Genomic DNA, 27,318 nt, shown 5'->3' on the forward strand with positions numbered 1-27,318 from the left:
ATAATAGCAGCAGTGTACTTTCCAGTTATTGCTCAAAGCATTTGTAGAGTGAACACGCATCAACTCTGCAGTTGATTATGAATCTTCTATTCAATCGAAACACAATCTAGCGCTAGTAATGAAAGCCGTATAGAGAAATGCCGGCGCGCCCTAGCGTCTTAGAAGTTGTACATGATACCAAATAACGCCAACACATTGGGTCCTGCATCCCATGCCCACATGGTACACCTCTCACTTCTTGGCTCCCGACCTTGCCAGCTTCTTGATGAAATTATTTTTGATCCCTTTCGCCCCCTTGAGCTCTTTGTTCCTGCTCTTGTTGAATTCCATGTACGCCATATCCTGACCACCTGACAGATCAGACAGCGTACCCGCCGCCCTTCTCACACCGTTCTTCTTCTTCTTGCCATTTCCAGAAGCATATTTAGTGCCGAAAGCATCTCCTTCAATCCTCTCCTCCTTTGCGTCCTCATCTCTGGCGAGCAGGACATCCATGAGTAGCTCTCGCCGCTCGGATGGGGTCGCAAATGCCAACTCACTGAAATTTTCGATCCCTTCTAGACGAGTGATGACCTTGAAAGCATATCCTTGGTCGACTAGGAAGGCCTGACGCTTCGAGGAGTAGTACATTTCATCCGTGTCTTTCGAAACCAGCGAGTAGAAGAATGCATTAAAGCCTTCATCGTTCCTTCTCTTCGCTCGAAGAATCCGGCCCAAGCGCTGTGCTTCTTGACGACGTGAGCCGTAGTGCGAGGAGATTTGAATCAAACATGTCGCCTCCGGTAGATCTAGACTGGTATCGCCAATCTTGGACAGGAATATGGTATTGACCAGTTCGTTGTGCTGAAAGTTCTCCAGGATGCGCAGTCGCTCTTGTTGTGGGGTTGCGCCGTAAATGTAGGCCTTGCCAAGCTTACGCGAGTACTTCTCCAATGCGTACACATTATCAGAGAAGACAATGATCTTATCACCACGCGACTCGTGGTAGTTGATCAAAAACTGACATGCTTGAAACTTTTTGGGGTTCATGATCGAAAGTAAGGCCCGCTTCTGTAGTGATGATGGCTTGAGCCACTCCGTGTAGAATTCCGGTGTCATCTGACACCATACTTCCGCACACTGTACTCTGGCGATATGACCTTGCTCCGAGAGCTCTTGCCAGTTGGCTTCGTACAGCTTCGGCCCGATCAAAAAATTGAGGTCATCAATCTTGTCATCTTCGCGAAGGAGTGTGGCTGTGAGGCCGAGTTTGGCGTGCGACGCAATCTCGTAGGTGACTTTCTTGAAGATGTTGGCGGGCACAACGTGCACTTCGTCGGCGATCAGTAGCCCCCACTCTCGAGATCGGATGAACTGCATGACCTTCTCGGCGTCATAGGATCGTTTTCGAGCATTGCTAATCATAGAGTACGTGCTAATGATGATACCGGCATTGCGGGGAAAGCTGTTCTTGTTATCTGCGGTAAAGACAGCGACATCCTCTGGGTTGATATTGGACCACTTGATGAACTCAGCTCGCCACTGGACAACGGACATGGCGCTCGTGCACAACACGATGACGGACTTTTTAACGCCACAAGCTGCTGTGATACCGACCAAGGTTTTACCTGCACCGCAAGGAAGGACAATAATGCCTGACCTAGCACGCGAATTCGAGAACATCTTGCTTAAAGCCTTCTCCTGGTAGTATCGGATCTGCGCATGGGGCTTCAGGTCAATTTCCAGGTTGGCATTCACTTCATCGTTGTTGAAGTCATACTCCTCGGTCAGCGGCAAACCGATGGTTCGGCACCGCTTCACGACCCTTTCTCGTTCCTCGCTCTTGATCTGGAACGAGTGAACTTGGGCAACTTCTTCATCGTCGTCGTCTTCTCGCAAAGCGGCAATCATTTCGCTTGGTGCTGGATTCTCTGCGGCAACCTGCTGTTGCTGCTGTGCCATTTGATTTGCGCCAGCGGCCAGTTTGGTACCTGGAATGGCCATCTGGCCAATTTTGGGTGCAGCCTCCTTGATGAGGCCATCTGTAGCGTCTGCTCTGCATTCGGCTACAATGGGATCGCGGAGCAATTTCTGAAGGATGGAAGGGTCCTCGCTCTCGATGTAGGACAGTGTTTTCTTCAATACAATCTTGGCTTTGCCAAACGCAGAGGTGGACTTCTCAATAAAGTTGACGATGGCGTCTGACAAAGCCGTCTTGGAGTACCTGTCAAGCTTGTCGATGATCTCTTTATTAGAGTGGCCAACACTGACGGCGGCGAAAAGGCTGTGCGTGGTAAGCTGGTATTCATGCATCTTCGAGACACGCGACTGCGGTTCGGCAATATTGATCAAGAAGTCCTGAGCCTCATCGAAGAGAGGATGGAAGGACTCGAGGATGATGCCTCCTGCATCGTTGACCCATAGAGGGCGATTGTGGTGGTCAGGCTTCAGCGGCGCATTCCATTGATCAGACTTCTTGAAGAGGTCCGCCGCTGCATCTCGAACTCGGCCCGCTCGCGCCCGCTTCTCCATAGCCTTTACATCGTACTCCTCCTTCAGCTGATCAAATGTGTCCTGGTCGCTCATGGGCCCGTCATCTTGGTCGTCCCACCCATCCTCAGCTTCAGCATCCGCAGCCGTTTGTGCCTTGCGCTTCTTTGATGCCATGCTGGCGTGTCGACGCTCTTAGCGACGCGCTGCAAGCCTAGGATGTGATTTCACAGACGACAGCTTGTACGGCGCACGTCGAGACCACGAGGCGAGTACAGCGAAGACGCCTCACGCTGGCACCGGGCAGAGATCGAAGGGGCGAGGCGAATACGGGCGACGTGGATGCGGTGGGTAGGAGCTGGTGAGGTTGAGAAGGTATCAAGTGGCGGAGGCAGCAGTCATGAATATGAATGGATGGGCATGAAATGCTTAGTAATGACGTAGCGTTGCGTAGCGTTGCACTTGCACATGCACCCTCGCGGGAAACGATGGGTCAAGTGAGTGCGTAATTCCAATAAACAAGTGATCGGTAATGAGATACGGCGAGGGAATAATTAATGAGACTCAGATTAGTCGAGGAAAGGAAACTATATTCGGGCCGTGGCGGAGAGACGCGTCGCCGAGTCGCGAGAGCATGTGAGCGCAGTGTCCGTAGAGATGACCGGGATTTGCTTGCTTCGCACCGCCGACATCAACTCTCTTCCAGCACACAGAATGCGCACATGAGATAGTGACATGCATCCTGATGGGCGCCTCCGACTCGAAACTCAGCTTCAAGCAGGGCGTCTTCCGCCTGTCCGAGCCCGAGCAGATTCCCGCCGATGATGCCTACTGGACTGGCGTACGTCTCTGCCTCGTGCTCTCGCCCAGCTATTGCTAACCACTGCGCCAGTTCTGGGAGCTGCCTGAGTCTACCGAAGATGTCTTCTCGCTCTTCTCGCCCGCGGATATCCGCCGCACGCGCGACAACAATCTAGTCAATCTCGAAACGCTCATCCTCGCCGTATCCTCGCGCCTTTGTGTCCTCCGCAACCACCCCTCTTTCCCAGATCCCGAGCTCGCACCGGAACGAGATGCTCTCAATTGCATTCGGGTACTCACCCGGCTGCTGCCTTTTCTATATGAAGCCGACCATCTCGAGGGGTGGGAAGACCAGTTCTTCTGGGCTGCGCGGCGGAAGCGCAGTCGGCGGGGCCAGCTCGTGAGAAGCGAGGTCATCTTCGACGAGGCCGACCCTGAGCAGACGCCGACCGAGAAGGAGCCAGAATTTGAAAACGCAAAACCGCTGGCTGAGGAGATCATCGACACCCTGATCGATCTCCTCTTCTTCTCTGAGTTTACCCTGCCAAAGGTGCCAGCAGGCAAGAACAAGGTCACATACGCGATATGGCAGAGCGGCGTGGGCTGCAACACGCCCGTGGCTTCGACAAAGGAATTCGAGAGCAACAGGACTGAAATCCTACGCCTACTGCTCACGTTGGCAAGCAAGTCCATGTACATGTCTGCCGGTACGCATCCCACGGCCAATGCACTTCGAGACTGTCCTGATCAAGCGTAGGTATACTCCCCGTCAAGGGTGTCAAGGCCATTACGTACATAGCGACCTGTCCGGACAAGCAAGTTGTGCTGTCAGTCTTGTGTTCGCTTCTCAATACAGCGAGTACCCTCCACCAATCCCGTCTGTTCAGAGACTAATCCTCACAGACTTTGAAGTACAACCCCGCAACATGGCGCGTGCCATACGACCATGTCGTTTTCAAGGACCAAAGGCAGGTTCTGGTCACATACTGCCTGCAACTCCTTTTAGTACTCATCCTGTATCCCATACCCGAGCCTGGCAATGGGCCTGCGCCAAAGAACTTCTTTCGTCATTTCCTTGGTCGCCTACACCGGCCACAAGACTTCCAATTCCTGGTCGATGGTATGACGCGAGTACTAAATCAACCCGTATGTCCACTACGCCCCACGTAATCGCCGGCATTGCTGACATGCACTAGCTTCAAGCCAATACCACCTATCTCCCAGGAAGCCACAAGTCCTTGACATGGGCGCCGGAGATGATCATGCTCTTCTGGGAAGCCCTACAGTGCAATAAACGCTTCCGCTCGTTCATCATCGATACCCATCGCGCCCATGATTTCGTGGTTTTGGTGCTGTACTACGCTATCGATCAACGCAATGACCCGTCGAAGCAAGGGCTAGTACGTATGTGTGTATTCGTACTCCAGACGTTAAGCGTAGAGCCACAATTTGGCAAAAGCCTCAACAAGACCTTTGAAGGACAGGAGTCGCTTCCACTAAGTATACGGATACCAAACTTCCACGGCACATACGCCGACTATGTTATTACGGTAAGTCTAAAGTTCAAAGGTTTGAGCTGTACTGACTTTTCTAGTCTATCTACACGCTACTCACTACGGGGAAAGGCAAGCTTGATGCAGTCTACCCTGCATTACTCGCTATACTCAACAATATTGCGGCATATGTGCAGAACCTCGGACGTGCCCCAAGCTCTAAGCTCCTGCAGCTGTTCGCTTCCATGTCATCGCCCAGTTTCTTGCTCGCCAACGAGAATAACCACACCCTTCTTCACTCGCTCTTGGAGGCAATAAATGCCATGGTCGAGCACCAGTATCAACGTAAGGTTCGTTTGCATGTAATGGTGTTCATGCATTGACTTGTTCGACAGATAATCCCAATCTTGTATATGCGATTGTGCGATCACGGAAGAGATTCCAGGCTTTACGAGACTTCACACTCGAAAGTGGTCAGGAGGAGCTTGAACGCCAAAATCAACTGCGCAAAGAGGGCGGAGAAGAGCTCCAGAGAGCTACGTCTATCGACAGCCTACGGAGCCCTACAGTGTCTCGAACGCCGACTCTAGATAACGTACCAGAAGAGGATAGCGCGTTCGCCATTGGCGATGACGATGATTCAGACGCGGACGAACCGCACATAACTGAACAGCCACGATCACCAGTGCAGTCTCAATCAGGAGCTTCAAGAAGCGCATCGATAGCATCGTCCGTCGATGAATCTGTTCCGCTTCAGTTGAGAGGCATGTCAGAGAAGGCGCGGGGCAAGATGCCGGTTGGGCAGCCCGCCTTCTCTCGACAGAATAGCGTGACCAGCCTCCACAGCCTAGCAGGCCCAGCATTAGCCTCAAATGAGTTCTTTACGCCGTCTGTGCCATGGGTAAGTGTTTCCTTTCGCGCGTGGATTTTTGCTGACTTTGTGACTAGCTCGAGAGTTGGCTTTCGGGATTGCCGCTTCACACTGTCCTTATGCTGATATCCGAGCTCGGCCCTAAAATGCCCAGTTCAGGAAGCTCAAATGACACAGCAGCAGCATTGAAAATCATTCGGGAGACGCAAGTGCGTGGCATCGAGCCCTCACCTATCAGAGTACATCTCTTCGAATGGTCACCCATGTCCCTTGGTTGGTACGAGTCATTACTCTGGGGGTTCGTCTTCGCGGCCGAAATGTTCGTAGCGAAGGGAACAGCTGGGGTATGGAACAACACTAGCATAAGGCTGTTCAAGGTCCAAGAAGCTGCGGCTACCACGCCGTCTCTAATGGCACCACGAGGGGCTGTAGACGCTGTGGGGAGCAATATCGTGCAACGTATTGGCAGCCTCAATCTACGGGGAGCGGCCAGTCAGGCCACGCAGCGTACTCCAGCGAGCAACGGCAACGCCGGGAACGCGAATGTTAGGGACGTCTAGCGTAGTCTTGATGGCAAAAGTTGACCAACATTGGCCACATCTCCATTGATTCTGTACGAGAATAATGGACTAAAGGCAATGATTGGTGTTCCTGAGCTGCACGTTAGGTCTTTTGCCCTGTTTCGAACTCGCGGTTTGCCGATCATTTCGGCTCTGGAACTGGACCCTGACGAAGATGAGGCTGTGCAGCCGCCACATCTCAAGCTGTGGCGACGGCCAAATTTTAGGGCACTGTATACAGCCAACAACAATCAACGATTTTTTACAAGCGCTTCTGGACTCTCCGGCGCATGACGCAAAACGTGTGATCCCATGCTTGACTGACGCGTCCCCAGATTTTCTTATCTCGCCATGCTATTGCAACGAGTTAAGCGTAGCTTTGGCAGGGGTAATGATATACCGTGAAGGTACTTGCAAACCGGCATTAGACATGACTTAGTAGCACACACATTCTCTTCCTGTACTGTGTGACAACCCGTGCCTAGAAAAATCGTTACATACATCGCATCCTTACTGCACAGACGAGCAGTTGCTATATTATATTATAGGCTGAATGATTTCGCAAACACTTCGGCCTCCAAGTAAGAGTCACGCGACGCATTGAATGTCCCCAATCTTTGTCACGACTAAGTCAATCCCTAATCGTTCGTTTGTTACGGAGCTGTCTTAATACAAACCTCGAAAATCATTACAGTATGACAGCGACACAATACGAGGAGAAGGAGGCCGTCACTACATATAGTATGCACGTCTGTATCTCTACTCTCCATCCATCGAAGACTACTGAACAGCATCTTAGGTTTCCGCCAAATATCTGGAGCTGACGAAGAAGAAGCTCGAACTCACGCGTCTACCGCGCGAAGTGGAGCTCCCAGAGCAAAGGACGTGGGAGCAAGGGACGCCAAAAAGTGCACTTGAACCATTATTGGACTTCTGGTACGTGCATATTCCAACAAGCCAGCTTGTTGCACTCGAGCCGGGAGAAGAAAGGCCGAATCGTCATCCTATGGATGTTCTGATTGGAATCCATGTGCCCAGCATTACGCCGCTAGATTCGGCAATATATGCCAGAGCTGTTAGAGGAAAGATTTGACTGAAAAATCTCCAAGAGAGAGAAACTGACACATTTTAAGGCTCGATGGCTACGACTGGCGGGCTGCCGAAGCAAAGTTTAACCTAGACCTTCCGCAATATCGAACGACTATAACTACACCATCAACGTCCAGTCTACCTACTCCTCAAATACTTCGCATACACTTTGTGCACAAGCGTTCGAAGCACGAAAATGCCATACCACTTCTTTTTTGCCACACATGGCCGTCTTCATTCATTGAAGTCCAACGAGTCATCGACGCACTCACCGATCCTCATTCGCTGCCGAGCTTTGGTGATGGCGCACAGCAGGCTTTCCATGTCATTGCGCCAAGTATACCTGGCTTTGGTTTTAGCGACGCGAGTATGTCTGAAGATTTTGGGCTGAATGGCACTGCGGAGGTATTCGATGGATTAATGGCCCGGTTGGGATATGATCGATATGTCGCGCATGGTACGGGATGGTAAGCACACTACGGCCCAATTGCACATCATTATCATTGACTCGACTTAGGGGCTTTAGCATATGCCGCGCGCTGGCTCTCCAACATCCAGAACACTGTCTTGCGGTGCACACAGCAAACCCGTCGTTCACCGAGCCAGCTTTCAAGCGAGGACCACTCGCGTACATGAAATATCGAATCGCGAAGATGACAAAAGCGAAGATTCCCCTCTTGAGCTTCGGTTACGTGCCTACGGAACTTCAGGCGTCCCGCGAAAGACAAGCTTCTGAAGTGGGCCAAGAATCACTCTATTCATCTCGACCGCTCGGCCCGACGCTTCATCGTCTATACTCGCTTCGACCGCAGACGCTCGCCTTTTCGTTGTGCGATTCTCCGGTTGGACTTTTGGCTACGTTACTTGATGTAATTCATACTAGGGCACCGAGCCATTCGCCGCTGACTTCGAGGTCGAGGTCGCCTTTTCTCTCGCCTGTTGAGCTCGAGATGCGAGATGACGAGCATGAGCATCCGGAACGTGATCGGATCCATTCAGGCTCGACTGAATACCCATTCAGCCCACGACAGAGTGAGATAGATGCCCATAATTACACTTGGTCGCCTACTGAGGTCCTTAACTTCACGATGCTACAATGGCTTCCAGGGCCTGAAGCTGTACGTAATCATCCATCGTCTACCATTATAGTCCGCTAACACTCTTATCCCATAGGCACTCCGCTGGTTGCGTCGCGCGCACCTCGAATCCACGGACACTCAGTGGAGCAGACACTGCTCGATACCTCTAGGTATTAGTTCTTTCCACGCGCGCAACAGCAGCAGGACGACACCGCTTATGTGGGGTTCGTCCTCATGGGACATCTCGTGGGTGAAGCGCCACCAAAGACCCAGCCACATACCCGCGTGGGAAGCGCCGGATCTCGTTGTGCTGGACCTGCGAGAGTGCTTCGGCACATTTCTGTCGCATGGGAAACTAACCAACCTTCCCAGTGCAGCAAGTTGAGCGCGGGCGCTGACGGCAGACACTAAAAAGTGTCGAAGGCTGCTATAGCTATACGACGGGTCGTTATGCGCATATAGCTGGGTGGACAATTAGCAGCGTCATGAATGCAGAGCGGAGGGACGGAATGGCAGTGCTGGCACAGGATGCATGTGTGTATTTTGGTTGCTGGGGTGGAGGTGCAGATCGTTGCGGCTGAGTGGGGTATGCGGCGAAAGGGGGACAGGCCATGATTGGAAATCCTTGCCCAGACGTAATATATGGTTGGGCTAGCAAGCGTAATGGTAGGGATAGGCAGGGCTATAGCGGGCGTTTTGTGGTTGGGGTGTAGTTATCTTTGGACAGGTCGTTATGAGCGTAAGTTGGATGATATTAGCGTACACATGCAGGGAATTGCAAGACGCGTAGTTGATTGTTGCAAAGGCACACTGTTCAGGCTGGTTCGTAGTAAACATGACACACGAATGTCCTCTTGTTAGTATGTACAAAACAGGAGCATTGGATGCAGCCCCCTGTGGCAGTGAAATCAACAGCAAGAGGCAATAATGGTGAGGGTTGGTTGAGGCAGACGTGGGCTAGCTAGCCGTCGGCCCGCACGTTGGCCAGCGACTTAGCGGTGACGTCTAGCGCTGGAGAAAAAACACCGCAAGCACGAGCAAAAATTGCACGCGACAACGCCCAAAGCCTTTGCAACTCCTGCATCGACAGCAAACGTCCCAGTTGGCTTTCGTGAAGCTTGCCTATACCTCGCACAGTACGTAGCTTTCCTTACAATCACGCCTCGCCCACAGTGTCCCGGCCGCCCGCCACCCAGGAAACTGCATCCCGACTCACTATAGGCAGTCTGCACCTCAGCGCCCAACGCCATTGCATCGCACCCGTCGCTCCACGCCCATCGCCAAACCTATACCGTCAAGCTGGCAGACCTAAGTTTGACCTCTTTCTACACTGCATAGGCTGTAATAGCCCGCAGACCGTTCCCGCCGCCCGTCTTCGTCTTTCCATGCGTCAAGAGGACCTGGTACGCTTTCTGTCCAAGCCCGCGAAGTGAGTTGCATCTCTACCGGCCACCTTCACGAGCCCTTTTGTAAAGCAGCATGCGAGACATTCAATGCAACAGCGCTGACCATGGCAGGCCCAGATAACACCCGCTACCACCGTTAGCCCCACGCCCACCTTCAACCCCCACCGAGCAGATATCCTCGTCTGCTAGACCCGATACTTCCCCAGGGTATCGGAATCTGGTACTACGAGGACCACGACGACTGACAACATTTCCCAACGCAAAGCCTCGTTTATCCCCCTCTCCGCCCGACCTCCCTAACATCGACCACGGTCGGTCACACTACACACATACACTGCTGCTGGCACACGCCAGCCTCTTCTCTCTTTGCGACTCGTGGGCCTTCTCCTCCTCAGGCGAGCACCGCATTGCTTGTCTGAGCAGCAGATTGTGCTTCACGTAGCTTGATCTCGAAGCATCTACGTGATTAGCGTCAGCAAATTCGTCACAGATACCTGTTCACTTCCAGCAAACACGTCCAAGATATCTGTTCCGTGCGCGCAACAGCCACATAGTCAAGAGATGGTGGCTACTGAAATTCCCAAGCATTACACTGGGTCTCCGTCGTCGCATATCGGCACCCCACATTTGACAATCAACAAGGAGGCTACCATCGATCTCGATTCTTCCAATGCCTTCGAAGGTCCCGAGAAGCTCCTAGAAGTATGGTTCAGCTCCTCCGCTACCAACCTGCCCGGTCAGGCCGGCCCGCTTGGGCTCAAGAAGGTGTCCGCTGAGGTGTGGAAGGATATGCTCGACCTGGTCAACTGCAAGGTCCTCTCCGTCATCGAGTCCGAACATGTTGACGCCTACCTTCTGTCTGAGTCGAGCATGTTCGTCTTTCCCCACAAGGTCGTGCTTAAGACCTGTGGTACCACCACCTTGCTTTGGGGCCTCACTCGCATGCTTGAGATCGCGGCTGTGGAGGCTGGTTTCCCCTATGTAACCCCTCAGCCAGGCTCTGCCATTGCAGCCTCTGCTACGCCCTATCGCGTCTTCTACAGCAGGAAGAATTTCCTCTATCCGGACCAGCAACGAGGTCCTCACCGCAGCTGGCGCGACGAAGTCCGATACCTCGACCAACGCTTCCAAGGTGGCAGTGCTTATATGATTGGCAAGATGAATGGCGACCACTGGTATCTCTACATTACCGGGCCTGATACACACCTGACGCCCCCTCCCAGTCCCGGTCATGAGATTGCGGAAACCGAAACGAAGTTTGTCAGCCACCCCGAGCGCCTACTACGTGAGCAAATTGGCGACGAGGACGAGGACGAGACTCTGGAGATCCTGATGACCGACCTCGACGAGAAGAACGCCCGCCAGTTCTACCTCGAGGACGCAAGTGCGGTTGCGGAAGGTCGCTACCTCCAGAAGGCTCGTGATGCCCGAAAGAACGCCATTCAGTCCCTCGGGTCTATCCCGGAGGAGAAGTGTGAGAGCCTCGGCGGCTCTACTATTCTCAATTCCGCTGCCAATACACACACCTCCTCTGACAGCTTCGATGTGTTTGAGCAGACCTCCTCTGACCACTCCGGCTTCAGCTCTGACGATGAGCTAACGTTCCCTGAAGAGCTGACCACCGAAGGTCACTCGCTCGGCTCCGTTGTCTCTGAGGTGTGTGGCCTTGCTGACGTATATCCGACTTCAAAGTATCCCGACGCCCGTATCGATGCGTACCTGTTTACACCCTGCGGCTTCTCCGCCAATGGCGTCGTGCCCGCTCCCGGAGGCGCTCCTAATGGCTCCAAGAAAGGTTCTGATGCTACGCACTACTTCACCGTTCACGTCACTCCCGAACCGCAGTGCTCCTACGCCTCATTCGAGACCAACGTACCCGCCCGCCAGACTGGAAGGGAGACTGCCGATGTCGTCGAGCACGTGGTCGATATCTTCAAGCCTGGTCGCTTCAGCGTGACTCTATTCGAGGCCAAACCCTCCTCTGAGGAACAGCCTGGTAAGGGTGCTGACAAGACCAAGAGGATGGAGGCGATTGCAGGGTATCGCCGTGTGGATCGCATTGTGCATGATTTGGATGGGTATGATCTAGTGTTTAGGTACTATGAGCGGGATGATTGGAAGGGAGGGAAGCCGAGGTTGGGTGAAGTGTACTGAGGTCTTGAGTGATCGAAATGGAGACATGGTTTGTGGGCGTGTTGGTGGTATGGAAACGGGATTTTTTATTGTTACGGTTGTTTTTATTATTCCGTCTTGTCGCATAGCGTTCAGGCACTGTCCCTACAATCTTAAGCGACTTTCTTTTTACAATTTTCCTCAATACTTTGCACAGTTAATACTATTGGCTTCTATAACTCAACTTGCAAATCCTGTCCAATAATTCGATTTTGAGGGATGTTTTGAGCTAACATGGTGCCCTGATTAGACAGTTCGGGTGTATAGTAATGACATGTATATTCGTGTCACTCGTGTCTCTTCTCAGATGTATTGAGATAGGAATATTGTTCATTGAAATCGAATATTCTTCAAGTAACGATCATCCCAGATAGTAATGGCAAGCGTGTAGCCTTTTCAACAGCCCCCACCGCTAAACTCCTGACGCCGCTCATGCAATAGGGTTTTAAAAGAGTCGAATGATCCACAGAAACAGCTGTCTACGACAGCGTGATGTCGCTGCCCGTGCCGTCGCCATTCGCATCCATCTTTACATCTTCTCCTCCAGCCAGGACCTTTGTCTGAACATTTCCGTCTGGCGGCCCGACGCCAGGTGTGCAAGCCGCAACATTACCCTCCTCATCGATGAACTCGAAATTGTAGCGCGAGAGGAGGTGAGGGATCGCCGACAGCTGCGGTCCATATCGCGCGGTGTTGTCATAGAGTTCGAAGAGAGGGACGGCGAGGAGTTTCATGTTCTTGGGGACACTCAGAACCTCTGCTTGAGTATCAGTACATTGTACCTTGAGCTTATCATTATTTTATGGGGGAAAGTTGGGCCACGTACTGCTGCGCGGGAGCTGGATGAAGTAGAGCTTCTTGCACTCCTTTGGTCGTGTGACGTGCGCGGGGATGAAAGGGTACATGAACGTCTCGAAGTTGGGCCGCCACCATTGCGCCAGTGTGTCGCCGACCTGCCACTCGTCGTTGACGCCTTCGCCGGTAAACTGTGTGCCGACGGGTGCGAGGCGCTCGTTTAGCCTCGCCTTGAAGCCTTCGATCTCGTCGTCTTCGGCGCGGAGGTAGTCGCCAGGTCTACATGACGTTAGTATATGTGTATGTATGTTTATCTCCGGTACCAGAGCTGAGGTCACATACAGCTTGAAGAAGGCGTTTGCAATCTGCAGCATGAGGATGTGAGGGTGGTTGTGCTCGTGGCAGACCAAGATGCCCTCACAGGTCCGTCGCATGCCATGTTCTGAGTAATGCTCCTCTAATCGCTTCAGGCGCGCAAGGACTGATGGGTCTTCTTCTGGCTGGCCATCTTTCGTTCCGAATGTGTAGTTGCTGAGAGGGTATAGGCGGATAGTCTTGGGTTGGTTTGCATTGAAGTCCTTGGGAAGGACGGGGCTATTCATGAGTTAGATGGTAGTGATGGTGAGTAGATCGGGCAACACTGACGGATATGAGCTTTGTGAAGCTTGCTGTGTTATCGTAGACATTGTGCTTTGTGTTGTGATTGCAGAATCGTGGAGTAGCTGGGCGGCCTTCGCGACAATCAACGGATCTGTGACAGGGATCAGCAAGCTCTCGGCCCGCACGTGATGGCGCACAGATCATGTCTCTCACTTGAGCACCGAGCTTTCCAGCCCTTTAGTCCTAGCTCCTCCGTTTCTGGCTTTTGGGAAGCAGGAAACTGAGTCATTATACTCGTTAGTGGCACGCCGATACTCTCGATCAACGACCAATATGACGCAAACAGCACTTATCACCGGAGGTAAATTCACTTCGATCCTCTCAAGATCGCTGGCTAACCTCAGGGTCAAGCCAGCGGCCTCCTTGGACGACAAGTACAACGTCAATTTCTCCTCGATGGCTGGGAATCCATTGGAACTGGTCTAAGCCGTATCAGCCCACCAGAAGTCATCAAACTAGACATACTAGACCCACAAGAAATCGAGCGAGTTCTCGACGAAGTAAAGCCAAATGTCGTTGTTCACTGTGCTGCGAATCGCTTTCCCGATTCTTGTACGGCTGACCCAGAAGCGGCTCGAAAAACTAACGTCGAGTCGAGCAGGGCGCTTGCCCAGGCTGCGATTGCGCGTGGCATCTTTCTCATTTATATATCGACTGACTATGTGTTCTCGGGACGCCCGGGAGAGGCGCCGTATAAGCCATCGTCGAAGCCTTCTCCTCCAAATGTGTAAGTCTGGATACATCACGGCTCTAGGTTGACTTTGAGCGAGCGATGCTTTATGTCCTCTGGGCTGCTTTCATTGGACGCTCGCTGACACTATCTTCTAGATATGGTCAAACAAAGCTTGAGGGCGAGCAAGCTGTTCTTGATGTGGCGACTCAGAGTGGTATTAAGAATAAAGTTGTTGTACTACGAGTCCCAGTTCTCTATGGATCGTGCCACGAGCCGAAAGAGAGTGCAGTCAATGTGCTCATGGGGCAGCTCTGGGCTGCCCAACAGATTGGAGACGGACAGCCTAAGATCCAAGTCGATGACTATGCACTACGATTTCCTACAAACACGCAAGATGTAGGCAGAGTATGTCGCGACATCGCAAAACTCTACCTAGACCCAGCAAACAGGTAAGTCAACGTGCATGTGCATAATGATGTCGATGCACTCTGCTGTGTAAGCGAGCATGTGCTAATGAATCATCCCTAGAGATCGCGACTTGCCTGGTGTTCTTCAATTCAGCTCTGAGGACCAAATGACGAAATGGAAAATATGCCAGACGTTTGCCGATATCATGGGACTACCGCTTGACAACATGCTGCCCTTCAAGCCGGATGAAGAGCCGAAGGATGGGACGGTCAGGCCATTCGATTGCCATCTTGACACCAGCGCGCTGCAGGAGCTGGGCATCGACGTAGCAACAGTAGACTTCCGCACTTGGTGGTAAGTTCTTTTGTCCTCGCAGTACATGCTATGATGATATTTACTCATTTAATTTTAGGCGGCGAGAGGTCGGCGCCTTTCGTTAAAAGACGAAAAGGTAGGAAACTAGACCCATTTGACATCCAAGGTCTACCACATGTGTCGCAGACACCGCCACAACCGGTGTACCCACTTAGTAAATTTTTATAAGAATCAGATTGGTTGCGCAAGATGTCCGAGCGACCTAAAACTGCGAGTCTTTCCCGGAAATGAGGTTCGTCGCTAAATGTGTGGATGAGACGTTCTCGCTTCATGCGGCGCGGTTGTTCGGCGGTTAGCAACAACTCGCAACGGCCATGCCGTGTCTCCTCAACGAGGCGTTAAGTACTTACAATAGCCTTCCAGTAAATCTGTGTATCATTTCACTTTCGTATCTGTTGCACGACGTTTTCCATCTCATTTTTCTTTTTCTTTTTTCCTTCTACTATCTGTACACCGGTTTTGGATTTTGGTGGATCATTCATTCATCATAATTATGGCTTCTTATCAAGCACAGTCGCATTTTTCGTCGGCGGAGGAGCATGGCAGTAGTCTTGTTAGACCTTGGGCCTCACATCTAGTCCAGCGGAAGCAAGATACCGGTAAGAGACCTTATGCATGAGCAGCTACAACCCCCTTCTGAGAGGAGTAACTAACCTCTCGAAGGCGCCCGTCGGTATTCATGGAAACCCGCTTCATTCCGCCTCGTTACTCTTCTTACTATTACCTTGCTTGCATGGGTTTTGATTGCGATTCTACAGATCCTTCTCGTCCGCAGCCAGCGGGATGGCGGTATTATTCTTATGTCCTCCATCGATGACATACCTTTCGCACAGTCATTCTCATACAAATACTTGCCTACAATCATTGCGCTCGTTTTCAGCATCTTTTGGAGCTGGATCGATCTTCAAGTCAAGAGAGTGGAGCCCTACTATCAACTCAGCAAAATAGCCGGAGTGTGGGGCAAAGACAGCTTGCTCTTGAGCTATCCATTCGACTTCATGCCGTTCGTTCCCTTGAGTGCTTTCAGAAACAGGTCAGTCAGCTTTGAAACCCCAATGCCCCTCAACTCTTCAGATCCAAGCCTTCTTCTTTCTTATCTCAGCAAGTTTTACCAAACACCATGCTGACGCTTCTCGAGGCATTGGGCTGTGTTTTGGGCTGGCACGTCTATGCTGTTCATAACATGGGGTGTTGTCCCATTTCAAGCAGGTATCTTTGCTACCGAAACCATTTTGCGTACCACGCCTGCGGTCTTTTCTCGTTCCCTCGATTTCATTCCTGCTAGCAAACAAAAGGCCACATTAACCAATCGCTATGTCCACTCTAGCCATGGCATAATCTGGCTGAACGAGACTCTTCCGCCATACATGACAAGAGACTATGTACTCGCACCTTTCAAGCTGCAAGAAGCTGAGACCGCTCTTGCAGTCAACCAAACGTGGACCTCAGATACGACACTGTACAGTCTCGACATGAAATGCGAAGTCCCAATGGTCCAGGTTAGAAAGGACGAGTACAATAGGTTCTCATCAGAGTACGTAAGCAGCAACGGCTGCAGTTCCCCTACGGATCTTGCTACAAGTTTCGGCAACGAGACTATTGGGCCTAAGCCGTCCTTGCATGGTCAATCAGTATATGACACTAAGGAGTTTGCGTCGTTATATATCGGGTACTATAGTACTGACACTTCCGACTATTACTTGTCACAGGGAGGCAAGTGCCTATCGAATCACACTTTCATGGTATGTAGCCTTTGGTTCATTTCGGGTCTGGATGAGTTCAATGTACCAGGTAGCTTCCAGTAGGAGCACTAAATACATTTAAACCATTTAGCCTGGTTGCTATCGACAACGAGTCCAATGCTAATAAGCGGCCAGGCACTATACACTCGTAACAAGAATTCGGCCAATGACCCGCCTCAAAACGTAACGAGACTCTATTGTATACCGTTCTATTACCAGCAAGATGTCACTGCTGTTGTTGATGCTTCTACTCAACGTCCTCTCAAAATAGAAGCGAAGAGCGAAAAGGTCCCGCTTCCTGCCGAGACGTGGGATTCGAAGTTTTTTGAGGATCAGATGAACGGTGGTAAGCAAGAGCAGATTCGCGATACACTGCCACTCAAGTATTGGCCCGATCAACTGGAAACGCTTTCCACCGTGCCGCTGAGTTTAGCACCGGAGGGTCTAGCTCTCGTTACCATGGCTGGGCTCGTTGTTGGCGCCTCTCAACGGTCGCTAGCAGACCTCTTGGACCCGGAAGCATTACGGGCTGCGTATGAAACCACTTATCGCATCATATTTGCAAGATCTATGGTCGAGATCTTGGATCAAAAATTCACAAATACGAGAACAGTGAATGGAAGCACAGAGCATATGACCGCAGCGGTTGTGGTCGTTCCCGTGTTCACATACCTTGTGGAGGGTCTCCTAGGGTTTGTATCTCTATGCAGCATCGCCCTTATTGTCATCTCCATTCGACGAAAATGGAGCTTGCACTCGGATCCCGCAACTATAGCCAGTGTTATGGCGCTGGTAGCCGATAATCCGACACTGTTGGGGGACTTCACCAAGCTCGATGGTGCAAATAAAGAACGTTTCGAGGAAAGTCTGAAAGACAAAAAGTTCCAGCTAGAATACAATGAAAGGGGCAACATGTAAGTGAACCCTATCTACAGCGATATAATGCGCTGACGACACGACAGCATTACCGAAGCAGACAGCTTCGACCCGCTCGATCACAATTCCCATGGTATAGTTCGCACCGAGTCTGATGAATCTCAACCCGCAAAGCCAATACGACCGCGCGAATTTCAGTCTCTCATGGTATTGCCTTTCGTCAGTCTGCTGATCGCCCTCGCAATTACTCTCGGTGTGCTATTGCTGAAGAGTCAACCATACGGTAGGCATGTTCAGTCTTCCTCATTCCCGCATACTAATCGCACTATAGGCATTGTCCGACCGTCGAGCAGAGCCATCGTCCGACAACTCATTGAGAATTACATACCCACTGCTATAGCTACCTTCATCGAACCCGTCTGGGTGTTGGTGAACCGCTTGATGTGTATGCTACAGCCGTTCGAAGAGCTCCGTGGAGGCAATGCAACACCACAGAAATCCATTAACGCGGATTATAGCTCTCTACCACCGCAGCTTGTTATCATTAAAGCGCTTCGATCGTCGCATTTTAAGCTTGCTGCTGTTTGTACGATGGCACTCCTGACTAATGTCCTTGCCATTGCCTTCTCTGGAATGTTTGACGAGCGTTCTGTTATATTTCCGTACAGAGTACCACTACAGCCACCATATGAAACCAAGTTTGTGTCGATCAACGGTACAGTCGGACCAGGTATGTTGGAGCAGTCCGGTGCTTTTACTGGAGGCCTAGGCACGAACCAATTCCTCGTTGCTGAATCGAATTATACTGCTGGAACACCACTTCCGGCTTGGACAGGCAATCAACTCTTTTTTGTTCCTTTCGCAGATAAGGAGCTTTTGAAGTTAAAGGAAGATGAAAGATTGGAAGCGCGCACAACGGCTGTTGGCGCAGAACTGGACTGCCAGCAAATCGACCCGCGGAATTTGACAGCCAGTTGGTATCGAGACTCACACAATAGTGGCTCTACCTCGGATGTCTCGGTGACAATAGATGGTGTAGCCTGCGAAAAAAAAGACATTCGAACAGAAGACGGACCGGAAGGTGTTAACGGGGGACTCAATCCATATTGCGAGGACGGTAGGACTAGTATGGAGTTGGTATTGCTCCCTCAGGCTCGCCAGAATGCTTCGTTGGCCGAGCAGGACTTTTGCGCTCGGTTGGCTGTGTTTGGTTATGTCCGAGATGCTAACATCTGTCGGCGAAATACGACGACGTTCGATCAGTCCAATGCGTTATTCGTCGGATGTCGCACGAAAATTGTCGCCGGCGAGGCCACTGTGCTCGTTGGTAACGATGGGCGGGTGCACAAGGTATCCCAGCTGGACACATCATCAGACCTCTCCTCAACTTTCACGGAACGACATTTTAGCAACAATGCATCAAACCTTTTGCGACAAGGGAACACTTTTCTTCTCCGATACCCTGGAGCGAGATGGCACAACCAGTCATTCGCCAGTGAGTTTATGAATTACTTCATGTTCAAGCAAGCGAACAACAGTCGACTCATAGACCCGAACCTACCTCTTCCGAGCCTGGAAGAAGTGACACGACAACTGTATCCCGTCTACAGTAAGCTTTTCGCAATATGGCTTGGCATAAACAGAGACAAGCTACTTGTCCCTCGAAATAACGGCTCGTCTTTCACAATAGAGGGGTGGATACATGAACGTCAGACTCGCATTTTTCTCTCTATGCCACTGTTCATTATTGCAGAAGCAATTTTAGGCATATACACCATCGTAGCAGTGTGCATATACCTTTGGCGACCGGGCCGCTTCCTACCGCGCATGCCAACGTCTATCGGCGCGATCATTGCATTATTCGCTGCGAGTCAAGCCGTGTGTGATATGCATGGGACTAGTTTGCTGACAAGGAAGGAGAGGAAAAGGCACGTGGAAGGCTTGGGGACAAGGTATGGGTATGGGACGTTCGTGGGCGTTGATGGGAGGTTGCATCAGGGTATCGAAAAAGAGCCACTTGTGAATGCCGTGCCGGTGCTAGGCATAGTTGAGAAGGTGCAAACTGGGTTTTCGCAGAAGAGTTTGGTGTTTAAGCGAAGTCGTAATTGAGATGGGTATAGTTGTTCAAGGCCGTTTTACCTGAACAGCTTCAGCATCATTTTCACGAGAATGGACTACATTTCGCGTCCAATAGATCTGGACTTCTAGGATTAAAGCTTAGGTAAAAAAAACGGTAGTAACGTCATCAACCACAAAGCTTGGAAAGGTGCTCGCCATACCGCTAGATGCCAATCAAAGGTGAAGTCACATGGTAAGGACATTCCTATATCACCTCAAGAGCACGATCTGGGCTATGAGAGGAGCTCTCGACCATGCAGCTAGCGAAAACGAACAATTTTACGGTAGCCCATTGACTTGGAGCATATACGCTTTGGGCTGTCTGAAGCCAAGCCACAGACAAGGATCGAATGTCAGCGGGACGGGCGGGTGGTAGTGGCTGTATAGAGGTCACCTATTTTAAAACTAGGTGCCCGAATTTACGGTTTATTCCGTATCAAGGCTCTATGTCGCTAATTGAGTGGATGAGAGTCTTTAGTGCGGCGCAGCAGCGTCTACATCGATTCTGGGGCGCTTAATGCACTGCAGCAACATCAAAACGTTGAACAGCGCCCACTCAAGCTCTCACTATCGTTCTCGTTCTGCCAAAGCTCATCTATTTTCCTACCCTGCCCGATTTTTCTACTTTTTTCGTTCGCGTCTCACAATGTTTTCCAATGGGCCGACAGCGAAACACCAACTTTGGACGCCTCCCGCGCTACGCGTACCTGTGCTCGTTATTACAGTGCTTATGTGCTGGGCCCTCATCGCTATACTTCAGTATCTACTAATTAGAAGTCAACGAGATAGCGGGATTATGTTCGCACCAAAGATCAACGACCTTCCACTAAGAAAGACCTTCTTCTATCAACATTTTCCAACCATCGTCTCTGTCGTTTTCAGTATATACTGGGCATGGATCGATCTAGAGACAAAACGAATGGAACCATATTATCAACTCAGTAAGAAAAATGGCGCGCTTGGCAAGGATTCTCTGCTTTTGCACTACCCGTTCGACTTTCTTCCTTTGGTGCCACTCAAAGCTTGCAAAGATCGGTAAGTGATTCCAAGCAGTCCAAAGATGGCAGGATATTCAAGAGCTTTTGCAATTTCCCCATTGTATTTTGAAAAAACTCTGCAATCCCAACTCAAGCTTCAATAGCCCGCATCCCGGTACTGACTAAAATAAGCCATTGGCCCGTATTCTGTGCTTCGTTTGCCGTCCTTCTTGTCACCTGGGGCCTGGTACCCACACAAGCTGGTATTTTTTCCGTCCAGACAATCACGCGGACTACGAATGCGACATTTTCAGTTTCTACATCCAACATGCCAGTCGCAGAACAAGCATCAAGGCTATCATTCCGATATGCGCAGTCTACGTATGGTATCGTGACTCTGAACGAAACTCTTCCACCGTTTATGGCCCGCAACTACACGCTAGCACCATTCAAAATAACCAATGATTCCAGTCAAACAGCACAAGGGTATGGAAATTGGACCGCGGAGACGACCATGTATTTCCTAGAACTATACTGCGAAAACGTATCGCATCAGGCCAGCAGTTCCAACGCATCACCTATCTACTTGAGCAGCAACGGCTGCAATTTTACTGCGGGGCTTACCGGAAATCTGACCGTAGGCGAAGGAAGCGACGACGGCCAGGCTCTCGCAATCAGACAATACACAGGACAATATATAGGGTACTGGAATCCCCAGGGGTTCGCCGACTATTCGTTGGACAAATCCTGCCCGAAGACTGCAAATCAAACATTCTTCGCTGCATTTTCGAAAAGCAAGGTACGTACTATGTAAATTTGCTCTCCTTAAGGCTCCAACATAAAGAAGGTTACAGAAAAAAAATGTGTTTAGATCATAGAACGATGTCTAATTTACTATGGTGGTCAATGCGGAATGCATAACTTCTTTGAGGCTCTGAACGCTGTTTAACATCAACACTAGAACAAGGAAGAAGACACACCACAAGATGTAGCTGCCATATACTGTACTCCATTTTATTATCAGCAATCTGTCTCTGCAACTGTTGACATACTCAATCAAAGACCGCTGAATATCCGGTCCGTGGGCGAGAAGCATCGACTCGCAATGGATATATTTAACATTACAATATTCGAGGAACTTCTGAACACGCGTTCTCTGGGTTCTGGGGTTCGCGGCGATATCCTTCCTGCCACATCAATGCCGAGATATCTGGAGTCACTTGCCAATTTAAACGTCAGCTTGACTGGTGGAACGGGCAGCATCAACCAGGCTCCGGTAGGTTTAGCCCTTGGCGTTGGCAACCGACCCCTAGAAGAATACCTCGACTGGAAAGTTCTCAGCAAATCGTACGCGGACGCTTATCGACTTATATTCGCCCGTGCTATGGTGGATGTCCTCGGCAACGACTTTCGGTCTTCGAAAGCCGCTATTGGAAAACGTCAAATAAGAACAGAGGCGGTAGTGCTGCAGCCACTATTTACTTACATTGTAGAGGGTCTACTGGGAATCGTATCGCTAGCTACACTTGCGTTACTCTGTTTATCGCTCTCTCAAAAACGAAACCTGCATACAGATCCTAATACTATAGCGAGCGTTATGGCCATCACAGCAGATAACCAGCCGCTACTCTCAGGTTTCGCGGAGTTGGATTGCTGTACTGTGGATGAAATGCAAAGCATGGTAGGCAACAAGCGATACAAGCTTGTTAATTATGGGCATAAGACAGGGTACGTTTCGTCAAACCTTGAGATGTATTGCCAGCCTTGCTAACACCAGCGATCAGTATAGTCGAGGTTGGCCTTACAACCAAAACTCTCTCGAAGAATCAATCATCGACACCCTTCGAGCTGCGACGGAAAACTCCAACAGCAATTGCGAAACCTGTCCGACCAGTCGAATTTAGCCTTTGGGTGGCTTTCCCGCTTGTCAACCTGTTCATCGTTCTCGCCGTGGCGCTTGGAGTGATCTACATGAAAGCACGCGTCAATGGTATGCCAAAGCCTGATTGTGCCCCCAATCAGATGTCCACTTGGGGTAAAAGCTTACCTAGGATAGGACTTCCTCTACCTTCGTCAAACAAAATCGTTCAGAATCTACTCGAAAACTATATTCCGACTGCCATTGCTACAATGATTGAACCGGTATGGGTCTTACTCAACCGACTGCTTTGCATGCTGCAGCCCTTAGAGGAATTACGACACTGCAACGCAAAGGCGAAAGAGTCTATTAATCTTAACTATAGCTCTCTTCCACCTCAACTAGTTATTTTCAAGGCCATAAAGTCTAGCCACTTCATACTTGCAGCTGTATGTGGAATGGCGTTGCTATCGAATTTACTCGCCGTTGCATTTGCGGGTCTCTTCAATCAAGCCATGATTGATATGCGACGTCCGACAAAACTCTATTCGCCATATGATCTCAAGTTCGCAGCTATCGACGGTACCATCGGCCCAGTGGATGGCCAAGATTTCGGCTCGCGCAATTTCTCTGGGGCATACCAGGGTGGTGACGGAGAGGATCAGTTTCTTGTCGCCGAATCGAACTACACAAGAGGTACGCCATTACCCGCTTGGACGGACGATACAATGTTCTACCTCCCGTTATTCGCAGAAGGCGGCAGAAATAGTATCAGCAACGTAAACACTAGTCACTACGAGGCCTTGACCCCGGCGTTCGGCGCTGAACTAGATTGCACTGAGCTCACTCTTGGTGGAGCTAACTTCGAGGCGGCATTGAAAGTGGAATATTCAGGATCCACGCCATCAAACAGGGCATTCATAAACATCACGATACCCAAGGACTCTGGCGACGTTCACTGTTCCAGCCCTAGCTTTAGCGTTGGATCCGGCCCGATAGACTGCGTGAATAGCCCAGCCTCACTAGAGTTTACCACGAAATTAAACCCGCGCGTGAACGCAACACGAGAAGAGACAGAAGCTTGCATGCGTCCAATAATCCTGGGATGGGTGCGCCATCCGCAAGGCTCCTGCCCGTTTGGCAAAGAAGTACAGCTGACCAAAGAGAATTCGCTATTCATTCAATGTCAGCCGAGATGGGTGGTAGGGACTGCGAAGATTCGTGTTGATGGGTCTGGACGGTTACAGCACAGGGCGAGGGATAAGGTATTCCGAAAATCAAAAAGTAAGTGGCATCCACTACCTTGCCATGCGGCTAGTTAGCTTCTTACACGCTGCTTCCCCCAATCAGTTTCGTCAGGTGCTAACTTGTATGCGTGTAAGGCGATGATGACAGCGAAATGCAACAACTATTCAGTAACGATGCCGTCAATCTCATGGGCCAATCTAGTCGGTATCTGATCAAGCTTAATCAACCAGCGTAATACACTTTGACCTTCAAGTCCTAGCAAGTGCTGATAAAACTTTAGGTGGCATGGTGACTCCTTCACCAGCGACTTTATCAACTACTTCATCAAGTGTGCCAGCAACAGCAGCCGGCTCATCGACCCAATACAGCACGTCCCAACATTCAACGATGTTCTAGGTCCTCTTAACAAGGCTTATGCGGGTCTCTTCGCAATCTGGCTAAGCACCAATAAAGAAAAACTATTAGTACACCGCGAGACGGAGCATATTGGTTCCATTGAGGCTTGGAGAATTGAGCCGGAGACACGTTTGTTTCTTTCGACGCCCATGTTCGTTATTTCCGAAGTGATTCTCTGTACTTACGCTATGGTTGCGATTATGGTGTACATGCGCCGGCCTGGCCAGTATCTGGCACGCCTACCAACGTCTGTCGCGTCTTCCATCGCCCTGTTTGCCGCCAGCAGTGCGGTCCAAGATATGAGGGACACTTCGCACCTCAACAAGAAAGGTCGGGCACGACATTTAGAAGATCTGGATTCACGCTATGGATATGGGAGTTTCGTTGGTGGAGATGGGCGGTTGCATATTGGCATTGAAAAGACTCCGTTCGTGACACTCAGATCGACGACTACTTGGCTGGAGAAGAGGGTTCCCCTATTTCGCAAAGCGTCCGCGGGGCGTTGACCGAAACGTGTGGCATCTAGCCTACACTTTATGACTAGAAAAGTGGATAGACAGCGAACATATATTCCAATGAGGTCGTCTCGCATCGCTTGGGATATTGGCGAATGCTTCACTCGCATTTGGATGGAATTGGTCGCCTAAGTTTAAAAATCGATGGCGTAAGGAGGTCCTTTCAGTTTGCATAATATAGACACAATGTTGTTGTGAAGCGCAAGCGAGAATCTTGTCGAAAAACCTATTTATGACGTACTGGTCTTGAGAGGTCCCCAGTCCCTGTGCCTGAGTGGATGATGTAAGAGATGAACAGTGGCCACTGGCGCCCACAGATACTGATCAAACAGTGAGATGTCTGATTTGCTTGGCCTGAAATGTCACCAAGAGGCATCGACCGTATTGAAGCAAATTACTTACTGATCATATTCTACTTGTCAAAAGAGCCTCATTTGGTCCATTTGAATGTCATATACTAACCGTCGAACTGGATGTGCAGGAAATGAACCGTGACACACCGGCCAGGAACGTGCGAAAGACTGACAGCTTTGAGAGCGTTACAGGGAATCGTCACGTATGTCCCTCTCTATAACACCAAGCCACGGGAAGGAGGTTGAAGTTGTAGTGGGCGTAGAACGGGGGGTGATGGAATGAGTTGAGACGAAGTAGCATTTACAGGGGTGTGAGAAAGCACCCATGTGGAAGTAGGAGCGACTCGTGGCGGGGACCATGGCTTTCCCAAGAGCTTTGCTGATACGAAAGGTGACTTTTGACAAGAGTGTGGTGGAAATGAAAATTGTCTCGTTATGTGGCGTGTCTACTGTCAAAGCCTGAAGACACTGAAGCCAGCCGTTGCACGAGCCATTGATCATCGCCGGATTTGCGAAAACTCTGGAGCTTCGAGCTTGAAGGGAGGGGACCTTCCATGAGACATGGGTGAATGACATCTTCTGCTCTTGCATGTTTCGCTCAACAGTGTTACATCCGCCTAATAGGGTCTCCATGGTCTTGACAATTATCCACCGAACGTGGTGTTTTGGCAAGTACAGTATTTTCGGTTCCACAAAGCCATTCGAGCTGGGATGCAATAGGTAGCAAGATGTCAACGTTTCGTTTCGCGCTGGGGGTCTTTGCATAGTGCAGCTGGTGGAGGGTTGGCGAATAGTGGGTTTACGGGATGCGAAACCAGGCTTCCAAGCCTCGTCATCCCCACGGATTAGCTTTGAGGATAACGGATCGCCCGGCGTTGCTGACTGCTCCATCAGACAATCACCCCCGAGCTGTTTAGGTTTAAGTAATTTGTTGAAACAAGCTGATGGTGATCAGAGGCCAATCACTCGCCAGAGGTGATGCTTTTGATGGCGACGGCGCTTTGCCATCACCAAGCTGATCATGACGATCGGCTGGAAGCGACCCACAGCGAGAGCCGCCAGGTACGAGGACCTCGCACGACACCACCACACGGCCTCCTGGTGCATGGATGTGCCGGTATTAGTACGACCCAACTAACTCGTCCTGCCACGATGCGGCGCAGTTATCCGAGGCCAGCGGAACAGGGGCACACGATATGGAGCTCATATCAGCTTTCCCAGCATAACATAGGACGCAGAAACGAGCACACAGCCCTGGTGTGTGTTTGACGCAACATATTCGACGGTTAAAAGAGGGCCGCCCAAAAATACAGCCCCCTGCGCATGACGAGCGATGCCTAAGTTGGACGACGCATGAAGTTCAGACGGCGACCATGCAACTGGCCACGGCAATGCCTGCAATCAAAACCGTCTCATGACTCTGTCTGGCCAGCTACAGGTCAGACTCCAGCAGGCTGGCTTGCGTCACAAATACGGCGGTAACTAGGGCTGCGTTACCATCAGGAACGTCGTGAGAGGGCGGATTGGTTTGTCGTGGATAAGCAAAGAGGGCGACACGAGTGTGCGTAGAGATGGCCAACACAGCGAATGGGAGTCTCCGCAGCTACTCACGCGAAGCAAGCTGGCCGTTTCGACTACAGCACAGGAGATCGCCACTCCACAGCATGCCTAGTTTTCCGAGCTTTACGGTTATCGATAGGCCGGGATTTGGTTTGCCCCTGCATAACTCACAGGCCTCAGCGCAGACCTCAAACCTGCCCTCGCGCCCCCTGTACAGAGGCTTCCCTCCATCGAGGCCGTCTCCGCTCTTTTGTTTCAGAAACAATTATCATCCGAATGTCCCAAGGCCAATCACCAACCATTGGGACCTGCCGAGAGGTCTGATCGCTTGCTGCTACACCACTCATCCCGTACTCCCTCCCCTGCCGCTAAACCAGGACAGGTATTGGAGCCGGAGAGGTCCATCTATCGTTGCATGAGAGACTTACCCTGTCGAATAGCCTATGCTTCTCGACGATGATCCGCCAGGCACTGGCTCCTGGTCCCTGACATCGCTGTACGAGTCCCTCCAGACCGCCACAGAATAGGGAGGTGGGCAAAAATGGGCATCCTATATAACCCAAGTCTGTTCCGCCTTGTGTTCCCTCCTCACCGCACGCACACCACCACAGTTCCTGTTGACTTGTCTCTATTTATTCTTGCATTATCAATATCTTGCCTGCGGCAGATATCACACTCCTTTCGATTGCTGTGCGTTATCAAAGAGCTAGACTCACTGATCCCACCGTCGCATCCACGTCAACTTCTCTGATCCAGCCAACTTCGGATAGCACCAGCTGCCACAATCGTTCATCGCTGAGCAGGTCTAGCGATTTCAACATAAA

At 50.8% G+C, this 27,318-nt stretch overlaps 10 protein-coding genes across 10 annotated transcripts; 7 read left to right on the forward strand and 3 right to left on the reverse strand.

Annotated features, from left to right (window-relative positions):
* Positions 1-17: 17 nt before the first annotated feature.
* Positions 18-3,018, reverse strand: K460DRAFT_363955 (TFIIH basal transcription factor complex helicase XPB subunit). Its single transcript, XM_040932916.1, has one exon. It carries the CDS (start codon positions 2,644-2,646, stop codon positions 232-234), a length of 2,415 nt encoding a protein of 804 aa, XP_040790509.1. The 5' UTR covers positions 2,647-3,018; the 3' UTR covers positions 18-231.
* On the forward strand, positions 2,979-6,491 carry K460DRAFT_414590 (uncharacterized protein). The gene is made up of 8 exons (XM_040937681.1): positions 2,979-3,310; positions 3,362-3,977; positions 4,028-4,125; positions 4,174-4,416; positions 4,467-4,820; positions 4,865-5,108; positions 5,159-5,664; positions 5,712-6,491. The coding sequence occupies exons 1-8, from the start codon at positions 3,215-3,217 to the stop codon at positions 6,192-6,194; spliced, it is 2,640 nt and encodes an 879-aa protein (XP_040790510.1). The 5' UTR covers positions 2,979-3,214; the 3' UTR covers positions 6,195-6,491.
* A 36-nt stretch (positions 6,492-6,527) lies between these two features.
* Positions 6,528-9,237, forward strand: K460DRAFT_307678 (alpha/beta-hydrolase). Its single transcript, XM_040930076.1, has 5 exons — positions 6,528-6,943; positions 6,994-7,130; positions 7,328-7,750; positions 7,810-8,401; positions 8,457-9,237. The coding sequence occupies exons 1-5, from the start codon at positions 6,890-6,892 to the stop codon at positions 8,745-8,747; spliced, it is 1,497 nt and encodes a 498-aa protein (XP_040790511.1). The 5' UTR covers positions 6,528-6,889; the 3' UTR covers positions 8,748-9,237.
* K460DRAFT_374904 (S-adenosylmethionine decarboxylase) lies at positions 9,198-11,922 on the forward strand (the record flags this gene model as incomplete). The annotated part of the gene is made up of 5 exons (XM_040934713.1): positions 9,198-9,222; positions 9,718-9,791; positions 9,909-9,988; positions 10,034-10,079; positions 10,354-11,922. 5 exons carry the CDS (start codon positions 9,198-9,200, stop codon positions 11,920-11,922), a joined length of 1,794 nt encoding a protein of 597 aa, XP_040790512.1.
* A 497-nt stretch (positions 11,923-12,419) lies between these two features.
* On the reverse strand, positions 12,420-13,337 carry K460DRAFT_277261 (cleavage and polyadenylation specificity factor, 25 kDa subunit; the record flags this gene model as incomplete). The annotated part of the gene is made up of 3 exons (XM_040928173.1): positions 12,420-12,697; positions 12,767-13,014; positions 13,078-13,337. 3 exons carry the CDS (start codon positions 13,335-13,337, stop codon positions 12,420-12,422), a joined length of 786 nt encoding a protein of 261 aa, XP_040790513.1.
* Positions 13,338-13,668: 331 nt separating this feature from the next.
* Positions 13,669-14,916, forward strand: K460DRAFT_374906 (NAD(P)-binding protein; the record flags this gene model as incomplete). The annotated part of the gene is made up of 5 exons (XM_040934714.1): positions 13,669-13,696; positions 13,747-14,122; positions 14,224-14,517; positions 14,597-14,830; positions 14,889-14,916. The coding sequence occupies 5 exons, from the start codon at positions 13,669-13,671 to the stop codon at positions 14,914-14,916; spliced, it is 960 nt and encodes a 319-aa protein (XP_040790514.1).
* Positions 14,917-15,253: 337 nt separating this feature from the next.
* K460DRAFT_363966 (uncharacterized protein) lies at positions 15,254-19,775 on the forward strand. The gene is made up of 6 exons (XM_040932917.1): positions 15,254-15,450; positions 15,515-15,884; positions 15,990-16,593; positions 16,729-17,507; positions 17,556-17,752; positions 17,801-19,775. The coding sequence occupies exons 1-6, from the start codon at positions 15,345-15,347 to the stop codon at positions 19,576-19,578; spliced, it is 3,834 nt and encodes a 1,277-aa protein (XP_040790515.1). The 5' UTR covers positions 15,254-15,344; the 3' UTR covers positions 19,579-19,775.
* A 393-nt stretch (positions 19,776-20,168) lies between these two features.
* K460DRAFT_363968 (uncharacterized protein) lies at positions 20,169-24,893 on the forward strand. The gene is made up of 7 exons (XM_040932918.1): positions 20,169-20,622; positions 20,757-21,363; positions 21,526-22,292; positions 22,349-22,554; positions 22,621-23,706; positions 23,805-23,901; positions 23,951-24,893. The coding sequence occupies exons 1-7, from the start codon at positions 20,234-20,236 to the stop codon at positions 24,570-24,572; spliced, it is 3,774 nt and encodes a 1,257-aa protein (XP_040790516.1). The 5' UTR covers positions 20,169-20,233; the 3' UTR covers positions 24,573-24,893.
* A 14-nt stretch (positions 24,894-24,907) lies between these two features.
* K460DRAFT_66218 (uncharacterized protein) lies at positions 24,908-25,909 on the reverse strand. Its single transcript, XM_040938600.1, has 2 exons — positions 25,044-25,909; positions 24,908-24,982 (listed from the first exon to the last, which is right to left on the reverse strand). The coding sequence occupies exon 1, from the start codon at positions 25,823-25,825 to the stop codon at positions 25,121-25,123; it is 705 nt and encodes a 234-aa protein (XP_040790517.1). The 5' UTR covers positions 25,826-25,909; the 3' UTR covers positions 24,908-24,982; positions 25,044-25,120.
* Positions 25,910-26,354: 445 nt separating this feature from the next.
* Positions 26,355-27,135, forward strand: K460DRAFT_66224 (uncharacterized protein). Its single transcript, XM_040938601.1, has one exon. It carries the CDS (start codon positions 26,506-26,508, stop codon positions 26,911-26,913), a length of 408 nt encoding a protein of 135 aa, XP_040790518.1. The 5' UTR covers positions 26,355-26,505; the 3' UTR covers positions 26,914-27,135.
* The last annotated feature ends 183 nt before the right edge of the window (positions 27,136-27,318 follow it).

This window comes from Cucurbitaria berberidis (genome assembly GCF_010015615.1).
Source record: "Cucurbitaria berberidis CBS 394.84 unplaced genomic scaffold K460scaffold_2, whole genome shotgun sequence".
Classification (NCBI taxonomy): Eukaryota; Fungi; Ascomycota; class Dothideomycetes; order Pleosporales; family Cucurbitariaceae; genus Cucurbitaria; species Cucurbitaria berberidis.

Coding starts and splice junctions, on each gene's coding strand:
- K460DRAFT_363955 (XM_040932916.1), bottom strand. CDS start 2,646: ATGGCATCAAAGAAGCGCAAGGCACAAACGGCTGCGGATGCTGAAGCT.
- K460DRAFT_414590 (XM_040937681.1), top strand. CDS start 3,215: ATGGGCGCCTCCGACTCGAAACTCAGCTTCAAGCAGGGCGTCTTCCGC. Junction 4,417..4,466: donor CGCGAGTACTAAATCAACCC/GTATGTCCACTA, acceptor GACATGCACTAG/CTTCAAGCCAATACCACCTA. Junction 5,109..5,158: donor GGTCGAGCACCAGTATCAAC/GTAAGGTTCGTT, acceptor CTTGTTCGACAG/ATAATCCCAATCTTGTATAT.
- K460DRAFT_307678 (XM_040930076.1), top strand. CDS start 6,890: ATGACAGCGACACAATACGAGGAGAAGGAGGCCGTCACTACATATAGT. Junction 6,944..6,993: donor TCACTACATATAGTATGCAC/GTCTGTATCTCT, acceptor ACAGCATCTTAG/GTTTCCGCCAAATATCTGGA. Junction 8,402..8,456: donor GGCTTCCAGGGCCTGAAGCT/GTACGTAATCAT, acceptor CTTATCCCATAG/GCACTCCGCTGGTTGCGTCG.
- K460DRAFT_363968 (XM_040932918.1), top strand. CDS start 20,234: ATGTTTTCCAATGGGCCGACAGCGAAACACCAACTTTGGACGCCTCCC. Junction 22,555..22,620: donor CATGAAAGCACGCGTCAATG/GTATGCCAAAGC, acceptor TACCTAGGATAG/GACTTCCTCTACCTTCGTCA. Junction 23,902..23,950: donor ATCAAGCTTAATCAACCAGC/GTAATACACTTT, acceptor ATAAAACTTTAG/GTGGCATGGTGACTCCTTCA.
- K460DRAFT_66224 (XM_040938601.1), top strand. CDS start 26,506: ATGGCCAACACAGCGAATGGGAGTCTCCGCAGCTACTCACGCGAAGCA.
- K460DRAFT_66218 (XM_040938600.1), bottom strand. CDS start 25,825: ATGGAGCAGTCAGCAACGCCGGGCGATCCGTTATCCTCAAAGCTAATC.
- K460DRAFT_363966 (XM_040932917.1), top strand. CDS start 15,345: ATGGCTTCTTATCAAGCACAGTCGCATTTTTCGTCGGCGGAGGAGCAT. Junction 15,451..15,514: donor CCAGCGGAAGCAAGATACCG/GTAAGAGACCTT, acceptor AACCTCTCGAAG/GCGCCCGTCGGTATTCATGG. Junction 15,885..15,989: donor TTGAGTGCTTTCAGAAACAG/GTCAGTCAGCTT, acceptor ACGCTTCTCGAG/GCATTGGGCTGTGTTTTGGG.